Source organism: Schistocerca piceifrons, chromosome 6 (genome assembly GCF_021461385.2).
Source record: "Schistocerca piceifrons isolate TAMUIC-IGC-003096 chromosome 6, iqSchPice1.1, whole genome shotgun sequence".
Classification (NCBI taxonomy): Eukaryota; Metazoa; Arthropoda; class Insecta; order Orthoptera; family Acrididae; genus Schistocerca; species Schistocerca piceifrons.
In genome coordinates, this window is record NC_060143.1 from 209,439,764 (window position 1) to 209,454,900 (window position 15,137).

The 15,137-nt window shown below is 45.0% G+C and overlaps 1 protein-coding gene across 1 annotated transcript in view; it reads left to right on the top strand.

The window, feature by feature from the left end:
* Positions 1-15,137, top strand: part of LOC124803240 (gamma-aminobutyric acid type B receptor subunit 2) — a 431,083-nt gene that overhangs the window by 331,435 nt on the left and 84,511 nt on the right. The window contains exon 17 of the mRNA XM_047264421.1: positions 5,860-6,264. Within this exon, the coding sequence (XP_047120377.1) occupies positions 5,860-6,264 (405 nt within the window). The remainder of the gene's footprint in view (positions 1-5,859; positions 6,265-15,137) is intronic.

A 15,137-nucleotide genomic window follows, 5' to 3' on the forward strand; every position in this document is an offset into this window, starting at 1 on the left:
CTGAAGGCGACAGTGCTGACATGGCTGAACATCAACGAGATGTGATTCTTGAAGTTTTCCCGGCGTACTGAATGTTCTATGAGATTTCGGGTTTGCAGGCGGATCACCTTCACATGTTGCCACGATGCCACTTCTTGTGATCCGGCTGCAATCCCGATATCTCATCGAACATTCAGTACGTCGGGAAAACTTCAAGAATCACATCAGGCACCACTTCTGGGAGGTGATGGCATTACAAATCCCGAGGTTGGACAAGCTACGCTATAAGTGAGCGAGACTTAAGTTCTCTGTGTTTTTTACTGAAGAATCGGGACAATGGCCTTATCCCGAAGTTTGCCAGTGTGAGACATTTTATCGAGACCGCCGCTGCAAAATTCATTACACGAAAGGCAAGCTTAGCACTAGTGGAGGATTCGGTTTACTCGCCGTGAACTGGGCGTCATATAGAAACAGCTGTTTCATCTGCATATGGAGATTGCATCCAGACTGCCATCACTTTCCTGGGCATGGGTCGAGGGCGTGACCTGGGCAAAATCAGACTGTGTCCATAAAGAGAAATCGGAAGATTGACAAAGACCCCGCAGCGAAAGTGGAAAGGAAAACATCAGCAATGCTGAACTCTTCTTCAAGACAGGTTTCGAAGTTCGCCCAGCCGTCAGCAACGTTACCGCAAGAAGATGCCTTTCGACGTTCTGTGGTCAATTTCACGGATAAAGTTTTGGACAACGTAACACTGTCTGTGCTAGGGAAAGGCTTGACCTTCGCCCCTACACCGAGAACCCTGCCTCTGACTGATTTTTATTAGTGCTGTTGAGGAAGCTGTTAGAACTCTTCCTAGTGATGCTGCAGAAGAAATAAAACGTGAAACTTGCTGTGCACTCACGACAGCTTCACGTCAAAAGAGAAACATTTCTGCCATGGAAAGGGCCGCACTACGAAAGCTACGAGAAGATCCTCACACGGTGGTCTTACCAGCGGATAAGGGAAACGCTATAGTTCTGTTACCATGTGAGGTTTATAATCAGAAGATTTATAACTATCTGAGTGAACCAATGTGTCGGAAGATTGACAAAGACCCCGCAGCGAAAGTGGAAAGGAAAACATCAGCAATGCTGAACTCTTCTTCTATTCCGCAAGAAGTGGCGAAAAGTCTAAGACCTCATAGTTCTGTGCCACCCAGGTTATACGGTCTTCCGAAGATCCATAAAAAGAGGTTACATTACGGCCGATCGTCAGTAATATCGACGCGCCCATGTATGATTTGGCGATACATCTCGCCTCTCTACTGAGACCTTTTTTGGGGACGTGCGCGCATCATGTTCACAACTCGGCTGACTTTATTAATAGACTGAAGTCACTTCATTCAGTGAAACTGACTTACAAGTCAGCTTCGATCCATCTAACTTTTTACTAAGGTTCCTCTTATTGGTTCCTCTTATAGGTTCTTTGTCGCTCATCAGCAATAAGTTCACGGACGACATAACAGCACTTTTCCATCACGTCCTTTCCTCAACCTACTTTTTATTTAAGAACGAATACTTTGAGCAGACTGATGGTGCTGCTATGGGCAGTCCTCTCTCGCCTTTGGTAGCAAACTTTTTCATAGAAGACTTTGAGGAAAGGGCATTAGATTCGGCAGAACTTAAACCGAGAGTTTTCTGGCGATATGTAGATGACACTTTTTTTTTTGGCCCCAAGGTGAAGAAGAACTGTCACGTTTCTTGCAAAATCTGAATGCAGTCAACAAGAACATCCAGTTGACGATTGTAATAGAGAGGGATGGTTGCTTGCCGCTTTTTGGACTTCTTGGTTACTGGGAGAGTGGATGGGTCATAAGGGCATTCTGTCTACCGTAAGCCAACACATACGGACCTTTACCTGCAAGCGTCGAGTTGTCATCATCCTTCACAAACTACCGACGTCCTTAGAATGGTGGTGCAACTGGCTCGTCCTGTTTCTGGTGAACACAGCCACACAAGGGAGCTGGAACATTTAGAGTCTGTGTCAGAGGTAATGGTTACTCTCCACATCAGATTATAACAGCGCTAAGAAGGAAGAAACGTGACCACCCACAACATCAATAAGATAAGTAGCTATTCAAGTCCAGGGCGTTCCTTCCATACGCCCACAACCTATCATCTAAAATAGGCAGGATCCTAAGGTTACATCAAGTTAAAGTAATCTTCCGTCCACGGCGAGGATTAGTGGCCTTCTCGGTTCAGTAAAGGGGAATCTGGTTCTGCAGAAGGCCGGGATCTATAAAATTCCTTGCCAGTGTCGCAAAGCTTACATCGGTCAGACGACACGCACAGTACATGAAAGGTGCGTTGAACACGAACGCCACACTCGCCTTTCGCAGCCCAGTAAGTCGGCCGTGGCTGAGCACTTTATTACCTCAGGACACGGTATGAATTTTTCTGCCACGAAAATATTGGCCCCCAGCGAAAACTTTTTGGGATTCAGCAATTAAAGAATCTGTGGAGATATGCCTAGCCCAAAATCTTACAAGATAGCGGTTTCCACTGGACAAGGCTTGGGACTCGGTGATATCTCTAATTTCCTCAGAGAGAAGATAGTTTATTCATAATGACACGTCTGGCGACATCTGATGTCTGCTTTTAGCGACGCGGGCGCGCATTCCGACAGAGGGCGAACATGTAGTTTTCACCTTTATGCATGCACCTGCTCTCCACAGATAGAACAGTAGCCCTAGAGGGCGCGGATTTCGATAGAGGACGCTCCTGTGACGGAGGCCAATGCGCACGCGTTTTCGCGCCAATTTTTTGCTATAAAGTTGACGCCGGGAATTTGCAGTCTCCGCCAAGGCACGCTCCCGCCTTCGCCTCCTCAAGCTCCTTTCTGGCCGTACATGGGGTCTGCACCCCTCCACCATCCTCCACACCTATAAATTGCTCATCTGCCCTATCCTCTGCAACGCCCACCCCGCATGGGTCTCCGCCCCTCCTACCTTTTACAAATCCCTTCAAATTCTAGAACGCCATGCGCTCCTCCTCGCCTATCGCATCCGTCTCCCCTCCCCCACGCGCATCCTATATGACCTTATTCCATTGCCACACCTCCTCCTTTTGCTCGAACAGATACGGATCCTCTACACCTCCTGTAAACTTGATCCCCCTCACCCGCTTGTCTCTCCCATCTTCTCCCACCCCCATCTGCTGCCGTGCCTGTATTCCCACGTCCCACTTGGTCTCCATCACTCCATCCTCCATATCCTCGCCCAAGGTGGCTTCCACCAACTCCCCCTCCCTGATGATGCCCTCATCCCCTCCATCTCCCCTCCTATCAACTTGGCTCCTCCCCTTCCATACCCTGTGTTTCCTTAGGGCACCCTCTCTCCTTTCTCTCCCTCCCTCCTCCTCCCAGGCTCCCCCACCCCTGTACCTTCTTTCCACCTCCTCCCATCTCCACTGCCACTGGCATCTACACTCTCCCCTCTCCCTCCTCCCCCACCTTTCCCCTTTTGGCAGGTCCCCAGACCCGCAGACATCAAGTGAACATTTGCGCGTTGGAGATCATCGCCATTGGTTCTTTGTGTGTACCGTCGTGTTAGTGCTTTAGTGTTTTCGCCGCCCACGCTCTATCGTTCACGTGTGTCGTTTCAGTCATCAGTGTCCGTGTACAAGTGCTGAATGTTATTTTTTTATTATGCTCCACTGTGAACGGCTCCATGTTTTTTACTCAAATGTCTACTGTTTTTTTCACACCATTGTGTTTTGTTTTTGTGTGTCTTCCTTTTGTCTATTTGTTCTACCTGTGGCCGAAGAGCGGCGTAATATTGCCGCTGCCGGCCCACCTTTTGTGTAAGGTATTGAAATAACTATCTGTTTACTCGCGGTGTTACAAGGCAAGTAGGCACCGTTGGAGGCGACGGCGCTGTCACGCCATCAACGATTTGAAAAACAATCTGAGATCTGAGCAAATTAAACATTTAGGACCAAGAGTACAAGCATGGATCCTAGAGCTAATGAATAACTGTATTATAACAATGCAAAGTCCTAAACTGTGGAGGAAAGCTTGGGTTGTTGCGTTACTAAAACCAGGGAAAGACCCAGCTGAAGCTAAAAATTTCCGGCTTGCCTCACTGCTTTGTCATCTATTTAAAGTTCTGGAGCGTATGATCCTCAAACGCATAGCTGATTATGTGGACAAAGCCCTCATTAACGAACAAGCTGAATTTCGACCAGGAAAATCATGCTGTGACCAAATCCTTAATCTCACACAGTACATCGAAGACGGCTATCAGAGACGAGAAGTATCTGGGGTCGTATTCCTGGATCTCAGTGCCGCATATGACACAGTTAACCATAAGTTGCTTACCCAGAAAGTGTATAATGTCAGTAAGGACTACACCCTTTCTATGTTCGTGCAATGCAGCTACAGAACAGACGCTACTATGTAACCTTACAATCTAAAAACAGCCGATGGAGGACACAGAAAAATGGACTTGCACAGGGTAGTGTCTTGGCTCCAATATTATTTAACATCTTTACGAATGACCTTCCCATTAGACACCAGACACGAATGTTCATTTATGCCGATGATGCAGCAGTGGCCACACAGGAAAAACCTTTGAACAAGTGGAGGAGAATCTCACAGGAGCCTTAACAGAACTTGCTACCTATTACGAAAGCAATAATCTCAAACCAAACCCTAATGAATCTCAAGTATCCGCCTTCCATCTTGAGAACAAACAAGCCAAACGGAAACTCCGAGTCATGTGGCAAGGGGAAGAGCTGAAGCATACAAACAACCCAAAATACCTGGGAGTAACATTGGACAGAGCACTTACTTTTAAGCAGCACTGTCACAACACTAAGAAAAAGGTCTGTGCCAGGAACAACATACTGCGGAAGCTAACAGGTTCATCGTGGGGAGCTCAACCACACGTTTTGCGCACCGCGAGACTGGCGCTGAGTATCTCAGCAGCGGAATACGCGGCGCCAGTTTGGAGGAACTCTGCTCACACTAAGCAAGTCGACGTCGCCGTCAACGAAGCTGTACGTATTGCCACAGGATGCCTCAAACCAACTCCAAAGACAAAATTTATCCCATCATAGGCATAGCACCACCCACTATCCGCAGACAAATAGCCTCCGAGATCGAAAGATCAAAACAAAAGAATGATCCTCGATACCCGATGCATATGCATCGAAAACAACGTGTCCAGCTGAAATCCCGCAGGAGTTTCATTGAAACTTCTGAAGAGCTCGCCACCAAGCCCATCGCAAGGTGGCTATCTCTTTGGGAAGAAATGGTGCCACACTCCACAATGGAACTACTTGAGGAGGGATCTGCAGGATTTCAACTACCTTTTACAACTTGGAGGTCATTAAACCGGCTGAAGACTGGAGTAACTGGGTGCAAATCAAACCTAATCGGGCTACAGTGACAGCGATAGGTGTGAATGCGGAGCAATACAGGACTTGGACCACCTATTGATTTGCCCAGATATGTCTATAACATGCTCTAAAGACGATATTTTGAAAGTCAATGACAAAGCAACCTACGTTGCTAGTTACTGGGAAGGGAAGATATAATTGGTGCATCCGGATACGGAAGAAGAAGCTGAGGATCAAGGAAGTGATGCTCAACCAGCGGGTAGGATGGGCGTTGAGCTTCCACTGATGGCACAGTTGGCACCTTGCCAGCGCCTGCGACAGACAGTAGCTATTTACTCTCGATGTTACAGGGAGAACCGTCGCCGTTGGGGGCGCCAGCACAGACACATCTGAGCGTCGACCGATGCCCAACTCAGCGGCTGGGGTGTATGTTGAGCTCCTGCTCCTGTTACAGTAGGCACGTGCGACACACACCAACCGTTTACTCCCGGTGTTACAGGGCGAGCTGTCGCCACTGGAGGCGACGGCGCTGGCGCGGCTGAGCATCGACGAGGCGATGCCCAACCCGGCGGCCGGCGTGGGCGGCGGGCTGCCGCTGCTGCTGCTGTCGGTGCTGCCGCCGGTGATCCCGCGCGCCAGCTGGCCCTCGGCCGACCGCGGCCAGCTGCCCATGCGCCGCCAGGTCACCTTCAGCTCCGAGCCCAAGCTGGACGACAACGTCGCCTCCGCCGTCTGCTCCCAGCCCGCGCCCTCCGCCCACGGCGACTACGACGACGTCGCCAGCTTCGACCACGACGGTGACGTCGACCCGGATGTGGAGGGACTGCACGGTGCCAATCGGAAGCAGGGAGTCTTCGGCCGCATCTGGAGCTTCTTGGGGAGCAGTCGCCCTTCCAGTCGCAAGGTAAGCTAATGGCACAATTAACCACGATATACTGATGTTCTGCTGTCCTGAACTTTCCTCTTGCATTTGACTTTGTAGACATTCAGTGAACGGAAGTAACAGTGAACCGAAGTAACACATAGTTTCTTGATCCTATAGAATGATCATCAGCAGAACACGCCGTTCCTTGTTTCCAAACATAAGGCCTCAGTGGTAACCAGGCTCTGTCAGACTGATGGTATCTATGCACTCAGGTGAAGATTGTAACGTTCATGATTATAAAAACGCACTGATTGCTACATAGTGTGTATTTAAATAAGATCTTTGTGTTGTCTTGACCAAAGCGTAATTACTGAGTCCACAGAGACCAGAGACATATTCGACAACTAAAGGAAGGCAAGTACCACTCACTGTGTTTTATTTGTTTTCTTTGGGTCAGCAGTCTTGCGACTCATTTTATGTGGACGCCACGAATTTCTCTCATGTGCCAAACGCTCTATCTAAGAGTAAACTTTGCACCGAACGACCCTCCTATAGTTTACATCCTCAACAGCTCTCTCAAGCACCACGTAAATTATTCTTTGATGTCTTAAAACATATCCTGTTATCCTCTCCTCTCCTCTTGTCAATATTGTGAGTTAATGATCATTGCACTCTTATTTAAATATATGGCCGAAAGAGTCAGCCTACAGGACCTGTCGTCGAGGACAGTGTGCCCCAAAGGGCGCAGATTCACCACGAGATGGGGAAACTCACAGACGTCTATTGAGGCCTAAGCGCTGTAGTGTGCGAGTGAGACAGACGAGAACCTACGTCATAGGGAAACCGAGCAGGAGCCGTTTGTGGCCATCGAGACGTAGCAGTGTTAAATATGGCGGACCTAAGATCGGCCATAAAGGGAAACATTTATGGAAACTATTTAATTCTGTAGTAAAACAGGGAATGAAGCCACAGTAATTTTATTCTGCCATCCTCAATGAATTTTGATCATATCTACAATAGTTTAGGATTTATTGTTAATGTGAGATTAACAAGTTTTGTAACAAAGACCTGAATGCTAAAATCTGAACGCTTTGGTCGATCTTAACGATCGACATTTCATATAAAAGCGCATCATTAAAATGACGAAAGTTGTAAATATCAACTCTGTAACTTTATTTGTTTAAAAGACATAGAAAATTTAAATTATCAGTATTTTCAGTTAAGCATCAGATCATCATTTCCTCCACACAAAACATATTGAACGATGACAGCATGACACCTTATTGAATCATTAGGTAATAGAATATTTGTTGTAAAGTTTAGGGCATAACTTTTGTTCTTTATTTATTTATCAGAAAGCTCATTGGTGCAAGGCTACTGGCTGTGACATTCAAAGTTAGGAAGGAAATTTTATTGGTTTTATGTAAAAGAATTTAACGTTTATTACGTAATGGATATTCTTGTTGCTTTATTTAGAACGTGAAAGTGGTCAGGCTTTGATTATTTAAATATGTTAAAATGTAAAGTAATGTAGAATAAGCTGTAGCCAATCAGATGGACAGCTTCAAGAAAGGGAACTGCGCTATTCAGTTGAGCTATTCTGAGCTGTGAGCAGCCGCAGCGCCTGGTGTGAACTCTAACTTTTCGCGTAGTTAACGAGGTGGACTTGAATTTCGCGATGATATTGTAAATGATCGAACTGTGTCAAATGGATATAACCTCGAGTGTAACAGTAACTCTAAATACGGCCAGTTTCGCTTTTAGTTTGCTTTCTGAATAAACATTATTCTAACCAAATCGCAGCTGTGTGGCCTACATCATTTATGGGTCGTTAATTTAGTTCCCGGTATTAGTATTACTGTTATTATACGTCATATTAACTTCAGACAATTTAATCAAAGGGTCAGAAGTGTCAAATTTAGGGCGTGTAATGCGACACGTGCGGTTCAACCCATAGACGAGTTTGAGCCAAGACATTTCTACTACTAGGAACCGCATGTGAGCCCGAATATCTTTGGGATGTTAGCTCGCAATAGTTTCCAAATATTCCTGCCTTCGCCGCTTCTGGGGAGAACCTAAATTGACAGCTTTCAGTACACGAAATTTTTCAACATCTTTCTGTAATACCACATCTCAAATCCTTGTATTCCACTCTCTTCCGGCCTGTCTACTGGTACATTAAGAGCAGTAGAAATAGACAGATCTCTGGATGCATGTTGCACTTGATACCAAGCTGATGATGGCGCCAGATTTCATGCTGCGAACCCAGAGGGCAACAAGAGGCGTTCTAAAGCCATCCAGATCCATGAACGTCTAAAAGCTCGCCAAAACTTATTCTGGGACTGACTGGAGTTGAGTGATTCGCTTGTGACACAATTTGGCAGAGGTGAAGTGGTGCATGTCTTCCTGAAGGTACAGGTCCCTTTGAATTGCTGCTGGAGAAGAAACGGGTACTGATATTTAGACAATAGCTTCCTATATCAAGTCAGGGAGAGAGAGAGAGAGAGAGAGAGAGAGAGAGAGAGAGAGAGAGAGAGAGAGGGAGAAGGGGGAAGAGGCAGAGAGATAGACACGATTTCTTTAGCCTGTCCAATTTAACCTCATGAAAATTACCAAAGTGATCTGATGGTAAGAGGGGTGCATAGCCTCCTATGATTTCCGTGGTACTCCACGTATCGTGTACCAATGTGTTCTGCGAGTGGTGTCACTCACTATCCTAAGCGTACTCTACAACAAATTAGTTACTCCTGGGAGACACCACGTTAATGTCGTGTAACGCCGCATCCACCGTGGATGATGGCCTCAATCTGACGAGGAAGAGAACCCATAAGTTTCTTCAGGTATGCCATATCCAGCAAAGACCACTTGTTGATTATTGGATCCTCCAGATATATAACATTAGGCAGATGTTGATTTCTACGAATATGATTCACCTGGTGTTCCAAATAAGCTCAGTCGTTTTGTTTGGAAAATAATTTTGATCATGTTGAGCAACTGAATTGACAGTAATTTTAAGGCGTGAAAAAAGAGAAATTTCGACTTCAGTGGCAATCGTCCATTGAAATGAATCCAATGCTGGCAGGTGAAAATCTGTGCTGGACAGGGACACGAACGCAGCTTTCCTGCATAGCGCGAGCGGTCGCCTTAACCACTGGCCCGTCAGAACCAAATTCCCATACGTCGCACACTACATACATTGTGTCCCTTGTCTATTAGCCTCATTGCTAGCAGCCTCACTTGATTCCCACAAGAGTTCGAGCGAAGAGTGCTTCCGCTCTGAAGGTATGACTATTTGCCATCAAGATGCATATATTTATATGTGTGGTGTCGGTTCTTTCGGTCACGTACAAAAGAACGAACAACACACTTACACCTTCAGTTCAGATGCATTCTTTATTCAACTAACATGTCGGGAGGAAGAGTCCCCACACATATAAACTAATTTTAGTGATTTATGAGAACCACGCCGGCTGTATTATTGTATTGGCTGTATTTATGTGTTACGACCAAATTCCTTCTTAGAACATCTTCAGGTTGCCTGCAGTTAAAAAAAAATTGGCTACAGCTGTAGCATTACAACCAGCATCGCACGCGGAGTGCAAGCTGAGCTTAATATCTGCAGCATAGTGCCCAGAGTCGATCGCGGTCCTCTGGTTTGGAGCCGTGTGGAGGGTCTAAACCAGAGGCTCAGACGACTCTGCGACTATAATGGTTGCAAATTCATCGACCTCCGTTATTGGGTGGAGAACTGTAGGGCCCCCCTAGACAGGTCAGGCGTGCACTACACACCGGAAGCAGCTACTAGGGTAGCAGAGTACGTGTGGCGTGCACACGGGGGTTTTTTAGGTTAGAGGGACCCCCCCTTGGGCGAAACGATAAAATACCTGACGGCTTACCAGAGAGGACATTATCATCGTTGATAAAGAATGTCCGTCCTCAGAGACCAAAAACAGGAAAAGTTAACGTAATATTGGTAAACTGCAGGAGTATCCAGGGCAAGGTTCCTGAATTAGTATCTCTTATTGAAGGAAATAGTGCGCATATAGTATTAGGAACGGAAAGTTGGTTAAAACCGGAAGTGAACAGTAACGAAATCCTAGACACAGAATGGAATATATACCGCAAGGATAGGATAAACGCCAATGGTGGAGGAGTATTTATAGCAGTAAAGAATTCAATAATATCCAGTGAAGTTATTAGCGAATGCGAATGTGAAATAATCTGGGTTAAGTTAAGTATCAAAGGTGGGTCAGATATGATAGTCGGATGCTTCTATAGACCACCTGCATCAGCAACCGTAGTAGTTGAGCGCCTCAGAGAGAACCTGCAGAACGTCGTGAAGAAGTTTCGTGATCATACTATTGTAATAGGGGGAGACTTCAATCTACCAGGTATAGAATGGGATAGTCACACAATCAGAACTGGAGCCAGGGACAGAGACTCTTGTGACATTATCCTGACTGCTTTGTCCGAGAATTACTTCGAGCAGATAGTTAGAGAACCAACTCGTGAAGCTAACGTTTTAGACCTCATAGCAACAAATAGACCGGAACTTTTCGACTCCGTGAATGTAGAAGAGGGTATCAGTGATCATAAGTCAGTGGTTGCATCAATGACTACAAGTGTAATAAGAAATGCCAAGAAAGGAAGGAAAATATATTTGCTTAACAAGAGTGATAGGGCACAAATCGCAGAATATCTGAGTGACCACCATCAAACGTTCATTTCTGAGGAAGAGGATGTGGAACAAAAATGGAAAAAATTCAGAAACATCGTCCAGTACGCCTTAGATAAGTTCGTACCGACTAGGGTCCAAAGCGAGGGGAAAGATCCACCGTGGTATAACAATCATGTACGAAAGGTACTACGGAAACAAAGAAAGCTTCATCATAGGTTTAGGAGTAGTCGAATCATAGCTGATAAGGAAAAGCTGAACGAAGCGAAAAAGAGCGTAAAGAGAGCAATGAGAGAAGCATTCAACGAATTCGAACATAAAACATTGGCAAACAATCTAAACAAGAACCCTAAAAAGTTTTGGTCATACGTAAAATCGGTAAGCGGATCTAAATCCCCTATTCAGTCACTCGTTGACCACGATGGAACCGAAACAGAGGACGACCGAAGAAAGGCAGAAATACTGAATTCAGTGTTCCGAAACTGTTTCACTGCGGAAAATCGTAACACGGTCCCTGACTTCAGCCGTCGCACGGACGCCAAAATGGAAAATATTGAAATAAACGATATCGGAATTGAAAAACAACTGCTATCACTTAGTAGCGGAAAAGCATCCGGACCAGACGAGATACCCTTAAGATTCTACAGTGATTATGCTAAAGAACTTGCCCCCTTTCTATCAGCAATTTATCGTAGATCGCTGGAAGAACGTAAAGTACCTAGCGACTGGAAGAAAGCGCAGGTCGTTCCCATTTTCAAGAAGGGTCATAAATCAGATGCGAATAATTATAGGCCTATTTCGCTTACGTCAATCTGTTGTAGAATAATGGAACATGTTTTGTGTTCTCGTATTATGACGTTCTTAGATAATACAAATCTCCTTCATCATAACCAACATGGATTCCGCAAACAGAGATCATGTGAAACTCAGCTCGCCCTATTTGCCCAAGAAATTCACAGTGCCGTAGACACTGGCGAGCAGATTGATGCCGTATTCCTGGACTTCAGGAAGGCATTTGATACGGTTCCGCACTTACGTTTAGTGAAAAAAATACGAGCTTACGGAATATCGGACCAGGTTTGTGATTGGATTCAGGATTTCCTAGAAGAAAGAACACAACATGTCATTCTTAACGGTTCAAAATCTGCAGATGTAGAGGTAATTTCGGGAGTACCGCAGGGAAGCGTGATAGGACCTTTATTGTTTACAATATACATAAATGACTTAGTTGACAACATCGGTAGCTCCGTGAGGCTATTTGCAGATGACACGGTTGTCTACAAGAAAGTAGCAACATCAGAAGACTCGTACGTACTCCAGGAGGACCTACAGAGGATTAATGCATGGTGCGACAGCTGGCAGCTTTCCCTAAACGTAGATAAATGTAATATAATGCGCATACATAGGGGCAGAAATCCATTCCAGTACGATTATGCCATAGGTGGTAAATCATTGGAAGCGGTAACGACCGTAAAATACTTAGGAGTTACTATCCGTAGCGATCTGAAGTGGAATGATCACATAAAACAAATAGTGGGAAAAGCAGGCGCCAGGTTGAGATTCATAGGAAGAATTCTAAGAAAATGTGACTCATCGACGAAAGAAGTAGCTTACAAAACGCTTGTTCGTCCGATTCTTGAGTATTGCTCATCAGTATGGGACCCTTACCAGGTTGGATTAATAGAAGAGATAGACATGATCCAGCGAAAAGCAGCGCGATTCGTCATGGGGACATTTAGTCAGCGCGAGAGCGTTACGGAGATGCTGAACAAGCTCCGGTGGCGGACACTTCAAGAAAGGCGTTACGCAATACGGAGAGGTTTATTATCGAAATTACGAGAGAGCACATTCCGGGAAGAGATGGGCAACATATTACTACCGCCCACATATATCTCGCGTAATGATCACAACGAAAAGATCCGAGAAATTAGAGCAAATACGGAGACTTACAAGCAGTCGTTCTTTCCACGCACAATTCGTGAATGGAACAGGGAAGGGGGGATCAGATAGTGGTACAATAAGTACCCTCCGCCACACACCGTAAGGTGGCTCGCGGAGTATAGATGTAGATGTAGAATAAAACAAGTAACTCACACTGTCAACAATCTTATACACTGAAGCGCCAAAGAAACTGGTATAAGCATGCGTATTCAAATACAGAGAGATATAAACAGGCAGAATACGGCGCTGTGATTGGCAAAGCGTCTGGCGCCTGGCGCAGTTGTTAGATCGATTACTGCTGCTACAATGGCAAATTATCAAGATTTAAGTGAATTTGAACATGGTGTTATGGTCGGCGCTCGAGCGATGGGACACAGCATCTTCCAGGTAGCGTTGAAGTCGGGATTTTTCCGTACGACCATATCACGAGTCTACCGTGAATATCATGAATACGGTAAAACATCAAACTCGACATCGCTGCCGCCGGAACAAGATCCTGCAAGGACGGAATCAACAGTGATTGAAGAGAATCGTTCAACGTGACAGAAGTGCAACCCTTCCGTAAATTGCTGCAGATTTCAGTGCGGTGACGTGATTCCTTTCTGGTATTAAAACAACACCTACTTGTGAACTCGCGTGCGAACCATCCAACGAAACGTTATCGATATGGGCTTTCGGAGCCGATGTCTCACTGGTGTGCCCTTGACGACTGCACGACACAAAGTTTACCTCTGTCACGGAACGGTCCTGTCTTGACAGTCCAGTCCAGTGTACGCAGAATGCCGTGTACGCTCGCCACAGTTCCGCCAGGCGGTCGGCAGAGTCTTTGCGATCATCGTTTCTGTATTTTCTCTTTAACATTACATACTATAACCAGACCATTTATATAGTGACTTAAACTCAACTCGATGAGGGTTTTCTACACTGAAGAGCCAAAGAAACTGGTACACCTGCCTAATATCATGTAGGGCCCCCGCGAGCACGCAGAAGTGCCGGAACACAACATGTATGGGCTTGACTAATGTCTGAAGTAGTAATGTCTGAAGTAGTGCTGGATGGAACTGATACCATGAAACCTTCCTGGTTGTCTATAAATCCGTAAGAGTACGAGGGAGTGGAGATCTCTTCTGAACAGCACGTTGCAAGGCATTCCACATATCTCAATAATGTTCATGTTTGCGTAGTTTGGTGGCCAGCGGAAGTGTGGACTCGTCGCAGCAGATCGCCAGTAGAAAAGCCGAACGGAAACCTACCGTACTGCGACTAGCACCAGGCTGCATACAACGTAACTATTCTAAAAATAGTGAAAACGTCTTAATTTTGAATGAAAGGTGGAAATACTGGCAAAAATTCGGTGTATTCTGAATTTTAGAATTACAAATTCACTGCCAAGCCCGTGCTAATCCTAACACAGACACTCGCAGACCGTTTCATTCACGTTGGCAATTTTATAGTAAAGTATCTCCCGAAATCTGAACAGCTACTAAACACGGATTGTTCTTAAACGAAAATGCTCGCCACAATATTAAGTTTATCGGTGTGTAATGCACTCGAGTTTTTGGTCACCGATCTGCTCAATATGCCACGCGGAATTTCTCATACACAAAATTACTTAAAAAATCCGTACTTTCTAAAAATCACACCAGAATAAATTTGCCTTCACTTTAAAACGCTTTTGAGGCATATAGCATAACTAAAACCGACAAACTATAACTTCCTTCAGAGCTCATCCTACATACGACCATACCATTGAAAGGCTGGGCTCCGGCTCTTTTGACGGCTGTAAGCATTCTCTATCTCCAGGAGAAAAGACGCGCGAAGAATACTCCATTCTGATTGGTCAGTTTTCTTTAAGGCCAATAGAAAAATATTAATCTCCCGATTTAGTTCGCACTTTTCATGATTAACCAATCAACAAACAACACACTTTCGAATTGTACTTTTTCCCAAAATAAATATTTAACATTCTTATATTTTATTTATACTTTACGTTATTAACTATTTTCATTTGCACTCGAATTAGCTTTCCTTTTACCATAAACTCACTTAACATATTATGATACAAAATTCCCAATCGTCTACATCCACACTCTCTTAAAAATTTCTCAGGCTAATTCGTACAGCGTTTGACACTACAAAAAAGTTCTACATATTTACTTTAGACCACATTCACGCATCATTCATACCACTAAAACATGTAAAAAACTGTACAAACGCAAATAAACAAAAAAGTCTTCAAGAAATAAACAGAACAATTCACAAAAACATTCTCTTGACCTGTTTCCTGAAGGTCTCT